General features: G+C 41.3%; 2 protein-coding genes across 2 annotated transcripts in view; one reads left to right on the forward strand and one right to left on the reverse strand.

Moving 5' to 3' along the window:
• The window catches only part of sv2a (synaptic vesicle glycoprotein 2A), a 30,993-nt gene extending 21,545 nt beyond the window's left edge, over window positions 1-9,448 (reverse strand). Inside the window, exon 1 of the mRNA XM_083529695.1 lies at window positions 8,806-9,448. The gene's annotated coding sequence lies outside the window, so the exon portion shown is untranslated. The remainder of the gene's footprint in view (window positions 1-8,805) is intronic.
• Window positions 9,449-12,416: 2,968 nt separating this feature from the next.
• LOC310719715 (uncharacterized protein) lies at window positions 12,417-16,091 on the forward strand. Its single transcript, XM_083529704.1, has 3 exons — window positions 12,417-13,118; window positions 13,304-13,567; window positions 14,888-16,091. The coding sequence occupies exons 2-3, from the start codon at window positions 13,479-13,481 to the stop codon at window positions 15,210-15,212; spliced, it is 414 nt and encodes a 137-aa protein (XP_083385830.1). The 5' UTR covers window positions 12,417-13,118; window positions 13,304-13,478; the 3' UTR covers window positions 15,213-16,091.
• The last annotated feature ends 998 nt before the right edge of the window (window positions 16,092-17,089 follow it).

Here is a 17,089-nt window from a genome sequence, read left to right on the forward strand (position 1 = left end):
AATTAACCCAAACCCACAGCAAAGGAGTCGAAGCTAAATTTAGTGAAGTGAAGGAGTGAGTGAAGGAAATTTGTCACATTGCTGGGCAGATGGATGAAACCCAGGGGGAGATTTCCCATTTAGTTGTGCTTAGTCAAGCCAAATCCAATAGGAGGACAAAAAAAACCACCGGAGCAGACAAATACGGAAATACAGGTTCTAACCCAGACCATCAAATAAATATTGCTTTATCAATTTGAAGACTGTAAGTGAAATGATAAATGAATTTTATCATTCTACTAAGAGGGAAGACAGATCAGACATATTTTGTGTGTTAATTTGTAAATGATTTAGTAAACTGTACTGTGAATATTTACTCAACACACTGTATACAGTTTATACACCAAAACTATGAGAATCAAGTTATCTATAATATACTGTATAATCTATATAGTATATAATAGGGATGTGCATCTCTATAACTGAGGTTGATGCGATTCACATCCTGATTTATCGCCAATAATACGATACATTGAAGATACATTTGAAGCAGTTATGCCATGCGATACAATTTACCCATATTACGATGCAGTGTGATCCGATTTTGAATCGACTTTTCTAATATGATAACTTGCTTTTATTTATTTAGTTCTGACAGACAAAGATGAATCAAAAGATGAAACAAAACCCGACATTCTTTTCTTGTTGTGTCTGCAGGAAGATGCAGCTCTACCTCTGCCATGTTAATCTGTATTCTATGTGACTCTCAGGACACGCCTCGATCTCTGTAGTGATGTAATTTGCTATATGGTATCAAATATGTAATGACTTCCATTGAGCACATAAATGTCAAACATGATAATCCAAAAAGGGTGAAGAGCTTAACCTTGTCTGATACACTATTCGCTTTGAACTAGCTAATCATAAGGATAATCCTTCTGTTGGAGATTTAGGATTTACAGATTTACAGTGTGGGTGTGGTTGTGGTGCTACACGGTCATTCACAGAGAAACACTGAGAAACTTTGTAGTTTTTTTCATAAATAAAAAACTCATAATGAATAACTGTGCCATTGCTCACTTGGAACAGCGAACCCAGTTCAATTATACAGCGTCGCATTAGCAGTCGTGATGACTCACAGCATCCCCGCTCTGAACGCTATCATCTCCCACCGTCAACTCCACATCACACACCCACACACACCATCTGATGCCAACCTTCCATCCATAGTCCTCCTCCCTCTCCTCCTTCTCCTTCTCCACCTACTCCTTCTCACAGCTGGATGGAAACATCCTTCAAAATAAAACTACAGACTGCTTCTAATCCATACTGAAAAAAAGCCTTCAATGTCATCAAAATTGTACATTCTAATTAGTTAGAAGGCGTGGATTAATGTTTTGGGACAGCAACTATGACAGCAGTTACAAATCACAGGTGTATATTAATATTAATGCGCTTGTCCAGTAAAGCAAACAATCTAAATGTTAAAAATTGTTCATACGGTGTAAATATCTTTTCTAATAGGAGACGTGTTTATTTCTGAACATTCTTGGAAGGAGTCTCCAGTTTTAGGGCTTTGATAAATAGATTAAAAAAGCAACTGTTTATAGCTGCTATTGCGTACTGTTTGTGATAAAGTTATCATGTCTCTTGCATCCTGACGGTCCTGTTTATTCCACACATGGAGAGGATTTTAGAAAGAAAGAGAAGACACTGGTCTGGTGCGGTAAACAACCTGAACCTTGTACATGTTTCACCTCTACACCTAACCCTAATCCCAACCGCTAACCATAATCCTAACTTCTACACCTAACCCTAATCCCAACTGCTAACCATAATCCTAACATCCACACCTAACCCTAATTCCACCCTCCAACCATAATCCTAACTTCTACACCTAACCCTGATCCCAACCTCTAACTATAATCCTAACCTCTACACCTAACCCTAATCCCAACCGCTAACCATAATCCTAACTTCTACACCTAACCCTAATTCCAACCTCCAACCATAATCCTAACCTCTACACCTAACCCTAATCCCAACCTCTAACCATAATCCTAACCTCTACACCTAACCCTAATCCCAACCGCTAACCATAATCTTAACCTCTACACCTAACCCTAATCCCAACTGCTAACCCTAATCCTAACCCCTTCATTCTATAACAATTTCCCATTGACAGGTACACATCAAAACACGGGGTAAAAGTGGCCTTGTTCTAACCGCACTCTTTCCATTCACTTGTACAAAAGAATGTTCCCTGCAATGCCATTTCATTTTCTGATTTAGAAAAGTTCCACCTCCACTAACTTTAATAACAGCTCAGTCTTGCTATTAGTGTCTTAATATAGTTCCTGTCTATTCCAGCCCACTCTTTTGCTGTCTAGGTGTGTGCCTCAGCTAGAGTCTGTTGATGCTTGTTGTTGATAACAAGTAAATTTCCTTTTTCTCTGTTGCTGTTTGCCTGACGTGAGTTCAGAATTTATATTTCAGCAAAATGTTTTTTGTCGTTCCTCTATTAATAAACTCTAAAAATTGTATAATTATGCATGTTAGGTTAATAATATCTACCAAATAAAGTTGCAGACATGTCTGGTCATACACAACAATAATCCCAAACCTAGTCCATTATGTAATGCTAATAAAGGAGAAATCATCTTACAGCATCTTACAACAATAAAAGTAGGCTCCATGTGTGAGCAGTTCTCCTCAGCGAGCACTGAGCACCGAGCCCATTAGCTCTCGAGTCATTATTAAATGTCCACGCTTGCTGATTCTGCTCTGCTCATTCCCACGTTCTCGCACTCTATTAAACACACTGTCGGAACTAAATAACCCCAAACTCATCATCCCGAGCCGCATACTGAAATAAACCGAGCGAAATCTAATGTTCTATAACGACTCTAATAAAAAAAACTTTTTTTTATCATACAAAAAAATATATATATATATCAGATTATTCATGCTACAGTCCTGACTCATATTTCTATTTAACTCAAATACAAATAAACCACTTACAATTAATGTATGACAGCGAAGACAAGGTAATGATTTAGCAGTCGTTTTTAGCTGCCTTGTTGCTTTAATCTAAACGAAATGAAGAGCTGATGGAGATGGAACAATAACGCTTTGAAAAAAAGGACACACAATAGAAGCGGTTTGCTGTTTGTCTGCAGTCTGAATAGCACAGAATGAATTGAGTACCACGTCTGGATTTACTCTGTGTCCTGTAATGAGCGTGAACGTAGACGCAAGTGTCGATGATTATAATATTTCATTCCAAAATACAAACGAAAGCCAAGACCTACACAAAATAACATCGACGACAACCGCAGAAGCACAAATCTCAGATAGTAAATGCCGTGAAGAACGAGGCTGTATACAAGTGCTAATCAGATGTGAATTGGAATCAGGTGAAAGTCTTTAGTGTCAAGTGACATGAGGGGCTGATGGGAGATGCAGTCCTGTGGCTTTAGACATTGTCCTGAAATTGTATCATTTCAGCATTACTGTGTGACTCCATTTAACATCTTGTGTTCGGAACAGTATCTTCACTCAACATATTCAACAGAAAGATGCATCATCTGAATTTCCTGAACCTCATCGAAAGAAGAAAATGGACCTTCTTACTCCTTTTTAAACTTAGTGATAGTTCGAGTTCTGTCTAATCCCGAATTAAAATGCCTGCTAGAACATCTTTAGTAGTAAAGGTGCTGATGAACTACATCTATTGTGCATTTGAATTCTATGCAAAAGAAATGTCTAAAAGTAGGACATTGGTTTTTAATGAAGTAAAATACACATTTCTTGCATTAGTTGGTTCAAAAAATGTAAACAGTTAAAGATACAAAGACTAAATGGCACTGCATCACCCGGGAGATAATACAACCTCCTGCAATATGACAAAATCGATTCTTTTCTGTTTTTCTGTTAGGTTAAAGACCATCTTACGCATCAACACTGTTAAGCTACTGTACACCTGCACATGACTTCTCTAAATACTCCATGGTAACCTGCTAGATTGCAGCATGAGTTCCTGGAGAGAGTGAGAGAGGACATTTCGAGACAGCACTCGTCTCTCATCGCTCTCCGTATTCGCTGTCGCCATGGACACCTTCGCTCCATCATCGCGACTACAGCACGTCCATTTAGTCTCGCCGCATCCCAGGAAACGCTCACGACCCTGACGAGCCTCTGCTCTGATGAAACGGTGCTTATTCTAATGGCCCAGGTTAGGATTATAGAGCACATCTTATCCACCAAAAACACCTGCTCAGAGACCTTTTTCGGTCATGGAGGTACAACAGTGTGTGTGACGTTAACCATTTTGTTTTCCCCCCATAGCCAGTGAGAACAATAAAACATGGTGGATGAGAATGTTGCAAAATGATGTGACATTACGCTTTGAAGCCAGCTTTTCATCAAGCAAACTTCTCATCGATCATTATTTCATCTGCAACACTGAGAATAATAAACCTAACAATCAAACTAGGCTAGTTAGATAGCATTCATGGCATTCATCCTACCTCTGAATGGAGATCTTTGCAAATGGAGCCCACTCGCTGCCACTGAAGATTGTATCACTCAAACAGTCTAAAGATCCATGGAGATACTCTGGAGGATTAAATTTAAGAACCATGAAGATGGATTTGGACTGGAATTAATAGAATCAATGCGGCTCAGGACCACAGTGACCAGGAACAGGTTCTACTTTCAAGTGTCTACCAGGGAACAGCTGAAAACCTCAACAATAATGGAACTGTAATGAGTGGGCATTCAGTGTCACCCAGATGAGGAAGAGGAAGAGGAAGAGGGTGAGGAAGTGTGTATGAATTTCTAATACCACAAAATTAGGTTCTGAATAATAATAATAATAATGAGAAGAAGAAGACATTTTAAGCTTTACAATCAAAAACTGAATAATAAGCTGAATTACCAAATATATGCTATTCACAGCAGTTATTTACCTTCTAAACAAAGACACACAATGGCTTTTTCCGTGTTTGGGCACGATGCGGATGGCAGGTGTGTGTGCACAGGTGGGGGTGGAAATAAAAGATGGAGGAAATATGGCTGGAACTGAATTTTTTGTGTTAATATATAATAATAAAGACTGGCATGTTGTTGTTTTTTTAAATCCTTGTGGTTCTGAGACCAAACTGGCTATCAGAAGACCAGATTATCTGCTGGATCAGAACAACAGGAGGTACAAGGACGGAAAAAGGTATCGAGATCAGAGCAATAAATAGACTCAAGAAATGATTTGTGTGACATTCTGTTGTAAATGACGTTATATAAACAGTATGTGCACAAACCCCGCCCCTAAATAATCAAAATATTTTTGAAAACATTTTCAAAGTGCATCTTCAATTGTAAAATAAACATTTCATCATTTCAAATGTTTCGTGTGTTTTTATAAATAAATTTGTGAGTCCAAAAAAATCGCCAGCATCCTGCATATTCCACAATCATAACACATTCCTCTAAAATGCCGTCGCTTAGGCAATAAAATAATAATATACAGTTTACTGGGGAGTGGTGGCTCCAGCGGTTAAGGCGCTGGGTTGCCGAGCGGAAGGTCTGGGGTTCAAGCCCCGGTATTGCCAAGCTGCCACTATTGGGCCCTTGAGCAAGGCCCTTAACCCTCTATGCTCCGGGGGTGGATAATGTTTATGAGGGAAATATCAAGGTCCGTGACGTCGGAGTGACGTAGGGCCGCCTTCCCGTGGGCTCACCACCAGCAGGAGGGACCGTGAGGGACGGTGCTGTGAGGATTGGGCAGCAGTCGAAGGCAGGGGCCTGCTTAGACTGCTGCCCCCGCGACCCCAATGAATATACAGTTTACTAGTAAATATTTAGCCTTTTATTTTTTTTCTGTTTCTGATTATCACCTCTTCTGTCAATCGTCACAAAAGACTTCGCAAGTCGCTATTGTTTCAGCTACGAATTGTCCGAGTGCTGCTTCAAATCATACAGTAAAGATCTTCATGTTCTCACGGATTCATGTGGCGTCTTCGCGCCGTTTCCACAAGCAGAAATATCCCTAAAATATAAATAGTCGCTACATTTACAGTCTATCATTTACAGTCAGAAAACAATCAGTGTGATAAAAATGTGCTGATGTGTGCGGTGGATTTGGGAAACAAGCGGCTTGAAAGTCAAATGCACAGCGTATTAAAAAAAATAATAAAAAAGGCAATAATGAGCAGGGTTTTATCTTCCTCTGACTGCTGAACAGGAGAAAAAAAACATCACTGGTGACTTCCTGCCTACTGACCCGACTAATCCTGTGAGAAAATGAATAACAGCTAATAGCCTGGACACGTAATCTGCTTATCCGTGGTGCCCAGGCTACTGATTTATTCCCTGTGTTTTATGCACATTTCCTTTAGCAACTTTTCTTTGTGAGTTCATTCTAAAATCAACACAGAGGTCTGGTTTAGAATGCTCCTGGGATTCTTTGAAAATGCTCGGCGTTTTCTTGACGTTTTCGTGGCCCTGCGGCAAACAACAAACTCCTCTTACAATACAGAGTGTTGATACGTTCTGCACTTCAGGGGGCAGTGCATTTTTTTTTTTTTGCCCGATTCATCTTATTGTTCTACCACAGCTCGAGAAGCTTCTGTGCTACTGAATCACCTCCTGCTCCAAAGGTTAAATGATCTCACCTGTATGCTGTAGATTTGTGGTAAAGATCTGCTGCTGTAATCATAAAGACTAAGCCCAGGACTCAGCCCAGGCCACGCCCACCTTAATCAAAATCTGCTGCTGTCGATTTTCTTCCTGATGTGTAAGAAAATTCTACCAACATGAAACTACTTTAACATTCTTTAAATACTGACCATTTATGGGTCTGAAATGAACCATCCAGCAATTTCTGTTACCTGAAAACAGAGCACACATATAAAAGGTCACATCAAGGTCAATGGTACTAGAAAGATCTCACTGATTTTTGTTGGGACTGGTTGGGTGCAAATATCCAATTCTCAAGTTCGTTGACCATCACGCAATCGCTGCTGTGAATTTAACAAAGAACCTCTTCATTTTCATCCAGCTATGGATTCATTCTGACGGCCCTAAACCACACCTCTAAGAGCAAACACGGTTCTGTTTTTGATATCTTACGTGGTTACCTACTGTACAAATCCAATTCAAATGATCTGATCTACCACACACGATCACATCTCCAGACGGAACCCAGAGCAAATAGCTGAAATAGCTTTAATCAACACCAGACTGGAAAAGCGTCACATGATCCCCAGGATCCGTCTGGAGTAAGTGATAAATCCAGAACGGCGCTTTCCGCCCTAGCATAAAACTGTTCCACCATTCAGGGCTTCCTGAAGGTTCCTCCGAGGGTTCCTCTCAAGGTTACAGGGTCGATAGGGCTGCAGCCCGGAGAAAGTAGACTGCAAGGAATCTCATCAAAACGAGCACCACAGCTGGGATTATTAGTGAAATGTCTCAATAGGGGTTTGGACCAAGCAGGTGGATGAAGCTGCAGAACAACTGGATGCTTCAGTTCGCTAAGAGCCCATTAGATCAATGTTTGGAACAAGTGTTTAGTGGGAGCATGTGTAAGGTAATTCAGGGTTCCTGTGTGTGGAAATGTAACATTTTCCATAAACATAGCGAAGATGAGAGCATCTACCATAGGAGAGATTACAGATAACATACACAGCTCCAAACATGTGAGAAGACTGGTGTTTACTGATGAGAAATAATCGATTATAAAGCAGAGGTTTCACAATAACATGCGGAAATGATCAAGACGAGTATGTGTGTATAGCTGTTCTGTCCCACACTGACAATATTCTGTTTGTTCTTCAGCTTGCTCGGACCCTGACCACCAGACAGACCCACCATCACAATCAGCACATTATTGGATAAAGATCTTCGATGGAAGACCTGCGATCAAACGTTCCATTTCGTATTTTCATCCCAGGGTGCAATTTCATGATGATGTGACGCTAACAGTTAACATTCACATGCACTACATTCATTTGGGCCACTACAGCACAGGGCAAATATTCCTCCTCCAAACTGCCCATGAATCGTGACTGCATCCTGACTCCATCTCCACACCTCTACATCTCCACTCCATCTCTAACCCAGGTGTCTTTTGTTCACACAGGTGCAAAACCTTTTTTTTTTTTTTTCTTCTTCTTTTTTTTTTTTTGCATCCATGGGGAAAAAGAATCCCACTCTCCTGCCATTTACATCAGCTTCATTTTCTTCTTCTTTATCATCTTGTGCTGCTGCAAGGTCATTGCTCGCGTCATGACGACCAGCAAAAAAAAAAAAAAAAAAAGAAGAAGCTCATTTTCCCTCCACGCTACACACGCAAATGAATGCGGGTCTGATGACGTGTTATAACGCCGTTATGATCACTCCTGGACAATAGAGCATCATTTCGGGGCTGTCAGCTCGACATTGTGCCCCAGCTCGAAGGTGAAGGAAGGGGCGAGGCTCAGACCGGTTTTCAATTAACACCATTATAAAACAACCTGTTTCAATCTTTCCCTCGATCACAAAGGTGTGTGAAGGTGCATGCAGAAGACACGACGCTCTGAGAGCAGAATCAATGCGCGGAATTAGAGAATAAAGAACATCATGCAGGAGGATTCGCCTCCTTTAGGACCATTCCATAGTACATAAGGGACACTTAGTATTATTTTTATTTCCAAATAATGTATTTTTTTCTATACTCATTTCAAGGGCAGATTTTTATTATTTAAATAATATAATATCATAAAAAAATATATAATATATAGCCATCCTAATACCTATAGGATCATTTCCCATCCTCTCATTAACACTCACCTGGATGATTTTTTTATGTCGTCTTTCCGTTAATCTCTCCTTGAGGATGGATTGATTTGGGGAAAAGGAGTGTTTTCTTCAGAATGTGGGATGCCTGTTTAATGCCCAGGGTCCTCGGTTTACCCGTGTAACAGGAGAACAGCGCTCCCCTACTACACCGAGATTTCCCTCCTCCCTCCGCCTGCCCAACATAGGACTGTACCATTCGGCCACAAAACAGAGGGGGGATACGATTAAAACCCGCGATAAATCCACATCCATTTTTATTTTTACTTTTTTACACGATAATGTGATCATCACCATCCTATATATTATTTATATACCAATTTGTGTTCTGTAGATGTGAATATTTAGGACTGAGTGCAGGATTACACTAGTTTGCTGTTCTCATGTAGTGGAGATGATGGTGATGCTGATGGTGATGCCATGGTCACGTCCTGTCCTTAGTGACGTGCTGTTATTCTAACATGGGAACACGCTATCATGCTATTCTGTGTGTGTGTGTGTGTGTGTGTGTGTGTGTGTGTGTGTGTGTGTGTGTGTGTGTGTGTGTGTGTGTGTGTGTGTGTTCTCAACGTCACCGGTCTGTGCACGCGGATGATGCGCCCTACGCAGTGTGCTCTGCGTCTCGCGCTCACCGCTGATCACGGAGGTGAGACGCGTTTAATGCACATCAGATGTTCCTTTAGAAACACTCTGCTGAAGGAGAACCAGACAGACAGACAGACAGACAGACAGACAGACAGACAGACAGACAGACAGACAGAGAGATGGTGGCAGACAGACAGACAGACAGACAGACAGACAGACAGACAGACAGACAGACAGACAGACAGACAGACAAACCGATAAAAAGAGATAGAGAGAGAGAGTGCGACAGGCAGAAACAAGTAAAGAGACAAGTGGACAGAGAGAGAAAGAGGAAAAGAGAAACAGAGACAAACAGAGAGAAAGAGAGAGAGAGAGAGAGAGAGAGAGAGAGAGAGAGAGAGAGAGAGAGAGAGAGAGACAGACAGACAGACAGACAGACAGACAGACAGACAGACAGACAGACAGACAGACAGACAGACAGATGGTCGTTCATGAGAGCTGGAAGATGTATTGTATAATGAGTTATAATAGCATAATAAGACTAATCAGCATCAGCATCATCATCATCATCATTATAATTATAATTCTACTACTATTTGGCTGTTTGTTGCCCCACCAGTGTTATAAGGTTTCGCTCATACAGCCAATCTCATATTTTTCTTAAATATGCCCTTTAGATAATAATAATAATAATAATAATAATAATAATAATAATAATAATAATAATTTTATTTATTTATTTATTTGTGTGGATATTTCTTTATTATCCAGTTTCAGCATGACCACAATGATTAACAAAAATACAATAATAAATCATGTGTGTCTCAGTTTAATGACATATTTGTGTCCAGAACATGCAGCACTGCCTCCTGCCTTAGATCAAAAGTGTGTGTGATTGACTTCTGACTTCACATCACTGAATTATGAATCAGGAGCGATGAGGATGAGTGAAGTCAAGGATCTTAAACCCTGATCTGTTTTTGTTTTTTTTTACCTCGCATCAGTTTCTTTCATAAGGAGTCTCTTGTGTTAAAAAGAAAAATGGGTGGCTGTTCCTCAGCTCAATTCCAGACTGCTGCTGATGATGATGCTGCTGATGATGATGCTGCTGATGATGATGATGATGCTCTCATACACTGCTTAGCAACAGGCTGTGAAATGATGTGACTGGGTTTTAAATAAGGCTTCATGCATGTCACTGCTCTGTCACACACCTGAGAGATGTGAGGATTTTAAAAGAAGTTATTTCACACAAATCTGGTGTTTAGATCAAGAACAGTGATGAAGGAACACAGTAATGAGCACCTGCAATGAACACACTCGGAAATACTTTAGAATCACATAGTAGATGTGTGTGGCACATTGAAGATCTTCAGCCAAATGCAACAGTTTTACTATATATCACCATAACTCGATTAGATGAGTTTAAGCTTTGTATAATTTGTAGGAAATAATGAAATGTTATGAAACCGAATCTGATCATAAAGTCGGAAGAAAACAGCAGGTGGCGCTGCGACCCCAATAAATAAAACGCAATTACTAAACGCTACTCTATTTTACTGCAGGCTTTTTTTTTTTCCAAAGAAAAACATTTTCGCTGATAATTCTGATTTTTTTTATTAGCATACTCATTTGCATATCGCATGTGATTGGATGTTCGGCTGAGAAAATTGCGTTACAACCTGAGAAACAAGTTTCTTTCATCATCTGATTGCGACCATTTCATCACCGGTTCTTCTGCATTTCTTTGAGGGTTTTTTTTTTTTTTTTTTTCGTTTTCTCAAGTTTCCTTCCTAATTAATTCAAGTTTGTGTGTGTGTGTGTGTGTGTGTGTGTGTGTGTGTGTGTGTGTGTGTGTGTGTGTGTGTGTGTGTGTGTGTGTGTGTTACACTCCACAGTTGTTGTGGAGTCTAAAATTATTGGCACCGGTCACAGGAATTGTGTAAGTCTGACTCTCTAACATCAGAAAGCTACAGCACACAGCATTAACCACTGTTCCAGCACTTTTAATAAATACTGACCACTGCAGACCAGGAACATCCCACAAGAGCTGCAGTTTTGGAGATGCTCTATCCCAGTCGTCTAGACGTCACAATTTGTCAAACTCGCTCAAATCGTTAAGCTCATTTTTCCTGCTTCTAACAGCAACTTTGAGGACAAAATATTCACCTGCTGCCTGATAAATAAATCCACCCACTAACAGGTGCCATGATGAAGATCATCAGTGTTCTTCACTTCACCACTAATAATGTTATAATGTCAATGTTATTACTGATCAGTGTAAATTACACACACAAACACACACACACACACACACACACACACACACACACACTGCAAATGTCTTGGACAGAAGTGTGTGTGTGTGTGTGTGTGTGTGTGTGTGTGTGTGTGTGTGTGTGTGTGTGTGTGTGTGTGTGTGTGTGTGTGCAGAAGTAGATCACTTTTCAGATAAACACCATAATATTCAGGTTTTACTGCATGAACAAAGAGAGAGAGAGAGAGAGAGAGAGAGAGAGAGAGAGAGAGAGAGAGAGAGAGAGAGAGAGAGAGAGAGAGAGAATGTGTCCAGAAGAATTCAGGTTCTCCGAGACTCACAGGTTCTCAGGGGGAATCAGTGAGTCACGTGTGAAGCACAGAAAACTTTGCAATCTGTTTTCTTCTTTGTTTTATTTGAACATGTGACTCTTCCTTCTGGATGTGTGCGTGATACTGACCTTCAGCACGAGCTACACTCGAGCACATTTTAGAGCAACACTACAAACACAACAGATCCTGAGAGTGCAAGAGATTACTGAGAACATTTCCGGATTTCCGGTCAGAGACGCGGACACGGACAGACCCCCCCACCACACACACACACACACACACACACACACACACACACACACACACACACACACACACACACACAGTGCAATCATGAAATCAAATTGTCGACGTCACCACGCGTCGCAAATGGAAACGTGCCCTTTTATCACGTACCACAATTCACTACCTGAGTTCACGCGCAGTTCCAGGGCGCGGAGGGGGGGACGAAATCACGTGACTTGTCAGAAACGTAACCACTTATTTCCTTTCATTTTCTTACATTTTAACACACGCGCGCGCCAGGATACGCGCACAAGCGGCTAATTAATTAATTAATGACTTCACTTCTAGCACACGCATTTAGGGCAAAAGTGTTCAGCACTGACGCTGAGGCACACACACACACACACACACACGCACGCACGCACACACACACACAGGCACGCACACACGCACTCCTCAGTATGGAGAAAGGAAGTGAAGCCATTTCTCAGCTCGGGTGTCAGTGGTTGCACCAGGCGGAACAGTTGTGAGATGTTTGAATTGCTCCTGTGGAACAGGTTCCTCTTCTGCTATAAATTCTGCAGACCGAGGAGCTATAAATAAGTGCGCGTGGGCCGCGGCGCAGATTCGGGCCGGAATCAGGATCCGAGGCTTCATGCGCAAAAAAAGATATGGATTTGGGGGCCGCGTCTCCAAGCGCGTAATTCAGACGGCGGGTGCGTTCTCGCGGAGTTGCCATGGTTACGCATCTTCCAGGACATGGGCTATAAGAAGGATCAGATCAGAATATATTTTTTTACCCATCAGCTCTTGATGATTATAGGTGGCGCTCTAAAAACCCGAGAATAATGACGATGTTTGCAGGATGTGGACGCACGAGCCTTTAAAGACCGATAGAAACTTCTCAGGTGTGTGTTGTATCATTGGAATGTACCATGTGTGTGTGTGTGTGTGTGTGTGTGTGTGTGTGTGTGTGTGTGTGTGTGTGTGTGTGTGTGTGTGTGTGTGTGTGTGAGAGAGAGAGAGAGAGAAAGAGAGAGATGTGAATGAGACGCAGTATTGACTTGTGCTTGTCATCTGTGCGCCTTTGAAGGTTGAATCCGGAATTTTCTCGCTCTACATCCGTGAACTGATTTCCCGACGACCCGGTTTGAGCTTTTCTTCTGTCCTCCTCCTCCTCCTCCTCTCTCTTTCTCTATGGCGCACTCTGTGAGCGAAGGGTAAGCGCACATCTGGATGTCGGAACAGCTGGAGGATTACTCGCTGTGATGAGAGAAAGAGGCATGGCCATGTTTTGGAGGATTCTCTCCGCACTTCGCTTTGACTGTTTAAAGGGAACACCGGCTTCATCTCAGAGGTGAGTTTCAGGTCTCCATCATCATCACCACCACCACCACTATCATCATCACCAACATCAGGTCTGACATGTAGCCGATGTTAAACATTACATCTAGAAGAAGTGGAATAAGGAGATATCTGGAACTGGGTTACTTTATTCCCTTCGTGTTCGTGCTGTCTTTTTTTTTTTTCATTTTCTTGCAGTTTCTATGGTGATGGTGGAACTATTCTTTCTTAAATTGTATAATAACAATAATAATAATAATAATAATAATAATAATAATAATAATAATAATAATAATAATAATAATTAGTAGACGTTCCAGAACAAGGCGTTCTCACACTCTGGAATTCACAAAATAAAAGTAAATAAATAAACAAATACACAATCTACAAATCACGAGCTACGATCTGTGGGGTCCCAGAAGGTTTTACAAATATCACCCCAAACTACTCGATTCTTCCCCACGATATAGACAACTATTAAATGGTAAATATTTTCAGCAAGATTTGTAAAAACAGTTCATTGCTAAAATCTGATTGCCTGATGGTGTCCATGGAACTCCGTCATTGTTGAAAATTAGCACCTTGTACAGATGTGCAGGAAGAAACAGCTGAGTCAGAATTACAGTTCCTGAAAAACAGCTATTTAAGTATGTAAAAAAAATAAATAAAAAAAAAAGGAACCCCTCCCTTATCTATGGCCATAACTCAAATTCTGCACACCTTTTTCACTAAACGTCATGCCAAAGTGCTCAAACCAAACTACCTGCTGGATATGAGAGAACTGTGGTGGCCATGTTGTTTGGAAGGCTCATATCTTGGTGCTTGGACCCCTAAATAAATAAATACTCTGTAAATAAACTGTGCCTGGGTTCTCTTCTCTGTACTGTGCTCGGGTTTTCTCTTTTCTAGACACAAGCATGGATCCCCTGAGCCTGTTTTTAGGTGGTTCTTGGCCATGTTTATTCCCTAAACGTCGCAAAAAAAAACCTCTTACCACCTCACTGATATCACAAGTTAAAACAGTGGTGTGATTTGTGAAACCAACATTCCTCCAAGTTTGACTTTACTGAACCTTAAACCCGGTTTCAGTTCGACCCCCACTGCTGGATTCATATTCATCTTCAAGATCTCATCTTGTCTTGACTTATTTTGTCTCGACCACAATCTTAGTCCTGACTCAAAGCCTGAGATAAATATAAATTTAAATATTTTTTCCTAAAATGGGTTAAGAACGGTGTTCAGGTTTCCAGTTCCTCAACCTCTGCTGTAACCTTCAACACCTAAAAACCTACAGGAAGCCTTATCGTTTCAACAACACATTTTCCCTCCTCAGGTCATCCATGAAACTGGGATCCAGCCAGCCATCGAGTGTGGAGAGCAGCTCTCTGACCGGCAGCTTGTCTCCAGGCTCGGACCTTCAGCCTCACTGCCAGTGCTGCATCACTTACGCTGCCCGCCTCAGACGCCTCTCCTGTGGCCACCTGTACTGCGATTCTTGCACCGTCCGCATCGTCAACATGGCTTTTGAGGACATCGAGGGTCTGTCTGAATACCCCTGTCCCGTCTGCAGGTCCCTGCACGACCTCCACGGCTTTGACTACTCTCCACTCGGGAGCCAAAGACGGCTGATCGTGGAGAAAGACGACCAGAGAGACTAAACGTTCACGTTTTATTTTTTTTTTTACCGGACAGCAGACGGATGTTATGAAGAACCCATTCAGAATTCCCAAACTGCAGAAATGATCTTGCAATCCTGTTATTCCTGGTATTATATCCAGCGAGCTGAAGAGAAAACTCTTAACTCCTGCACACAAAGTCCCCTGATTCTGTAGAATTACAATCGATTCATCTGTGGAGAATTTGCAGAACATCTACGAGACGTTTCTCACCACAAACACGTGACCATTTTGTGTAACTGTTCACCATGAACATGTAAAACAAGATCGTGTATCTCTTTGGACGTTTCCGCCCGATTATTCGAAGAATTCGGATGAATTCCGGGTTCTGATTGGTGTCGATTCGCTCGTTTTAACACGTTTTCGTTTCTATAGCAACAGCTTGTTCACAGGGTCTTAACTGGACAATCCAAATTTACATGGATAAAAACATTTATGGAAGGAGTCTCCAGTTGGAGGAAACTTTTCAGGCACCTTCAGGATGGAGGAGTTCACACTTCTTTACTCGTGTTCTCCATTTTTTATTTTTGTTGTTGAGAAAAGCGAGGTCTGTGCAGGAACGAGTGTTTATAGCTGCTAGAAAGCAATTACCCGGTTTTATTGCATTATACATTATACACGCAACTCTAAACGGATAAAAAGTACATCATATTGGTTAACGAACGCGTGTGTTGGTAGCCATGGTAACGGTCTTTAATGATCTTTTTTCTTGACTGTTTTGATGTTATTTTCGTGTCCCGTGCGCCGGAACGCAGTATTGAGTGAATTTTGCACTGAAATATCGATGATGAACTCCTGCTTCTTGTACGGTGATGGTGTAGATGTTTATTTTCATACAAAAATAAAATCGTCCCGAATGTCGCATCGTGCAAAGTTTTTTTTTTTTTTTTCATTTTAAAATTCATCTGCGAGAAAACGGGGATCAGTCAAAGCAAAGTTCTGGGAGCAACGCTGATATAAATCGGAGAAGAAAAAGAGGAAATGAGTTTCTCCTTCCTGTACCGCCGGAGCATAAACAAACCGACTCTCCGACTCTTTCAGCCTGGTTCAGTAAAGTGTGAGGATCAAGTAGGAGGAACGAGAACTCGGGCATTTCCTCAAAGCGGAAGAACGTCTGTGGGCGCAGACGTTCAGGCATCTGATAAAAAAGGTGTGGCAGTAAATAAACTCAGGCAGACGCTTATTTCATGGGCACTGTATATTTGATATTTTCCACAACACATTGTTAGTAACGATTTACACCAACAAGTACCTTTTCTTCTGGAGTTCAAGTGCAGTCACGAGGAACTCGCATCAACAGTCAGATAAAACACAACCTTCTGTATTAACACACGGTGGCACCATTTTATACCACCAAGTCTTCATCATATCAAGTTTTAATGTTCAGAAGAATCCAAAAGTCTGAGAGCAACTGAAAATCCTACAATCATGCGTTCTTTTCCTACACTGTATTGACAAAAGTGTGGACACCTGATCATATGTGCTTTTTGGAACATCCTATTCCACATTCAGTTTTCATTTAAAGGCATAATGAGCTCCACTGTTCTGGGAAGATGTTCTACTAGATTTAGTGGAGGTTTGTGCTCATTCAGCTACAAGCGTGTTAGTTAAGTCAGCTTCTGTTACGGTTAAGGGTCAGATCTCTATAGCACGAGATCTTTTACTCCAACTCCATGTAAGGCAGATCTTCCTGGAGTTTGCTTTGTGCACAAGGGGAATCGTGATGCTGGAACAGGTTTGGGGCTCGAAGTTCAAGTGAAGAGAAAATTTCATACGAGGGCACAAGGACGTCCTGTACAACCGTGAGCCTCCAGATTTGTGCTAAAGGTTTGATGAAGAACCACATATGGCTCAAAAAG

The sequence above is a fragment of the Silurus aristotelis genome (genome assembly GCF_946808225.1).
Source record: "Silurus aristotelis genome assembly, chromosome: 25".
Classification (NCBI taxonomy): Eukaryota; Metazoa; Chordata; class Actinopteri; order Siluriformes; family Siluridae; genus Silurus; species Silurus aristotelis.

Excerpts from the sequence above, each read along its gene's own strand:
- LOC310719715 (XM_083529704.1), top strand. The coding sequence starts at position 13,479 with ATGAGAGAAAGAGGCATGGCCATGTTTTGGAGGATTCTCTCCGCACTT. Across the intron at positions 13,568-14,887 it reads ACACCGGCTTCATCTCAGAG|GTCATCCATGAAACTGGGAT; the intron begins GTGAGTTTCAGG and ends TTCCCTCCTCAG.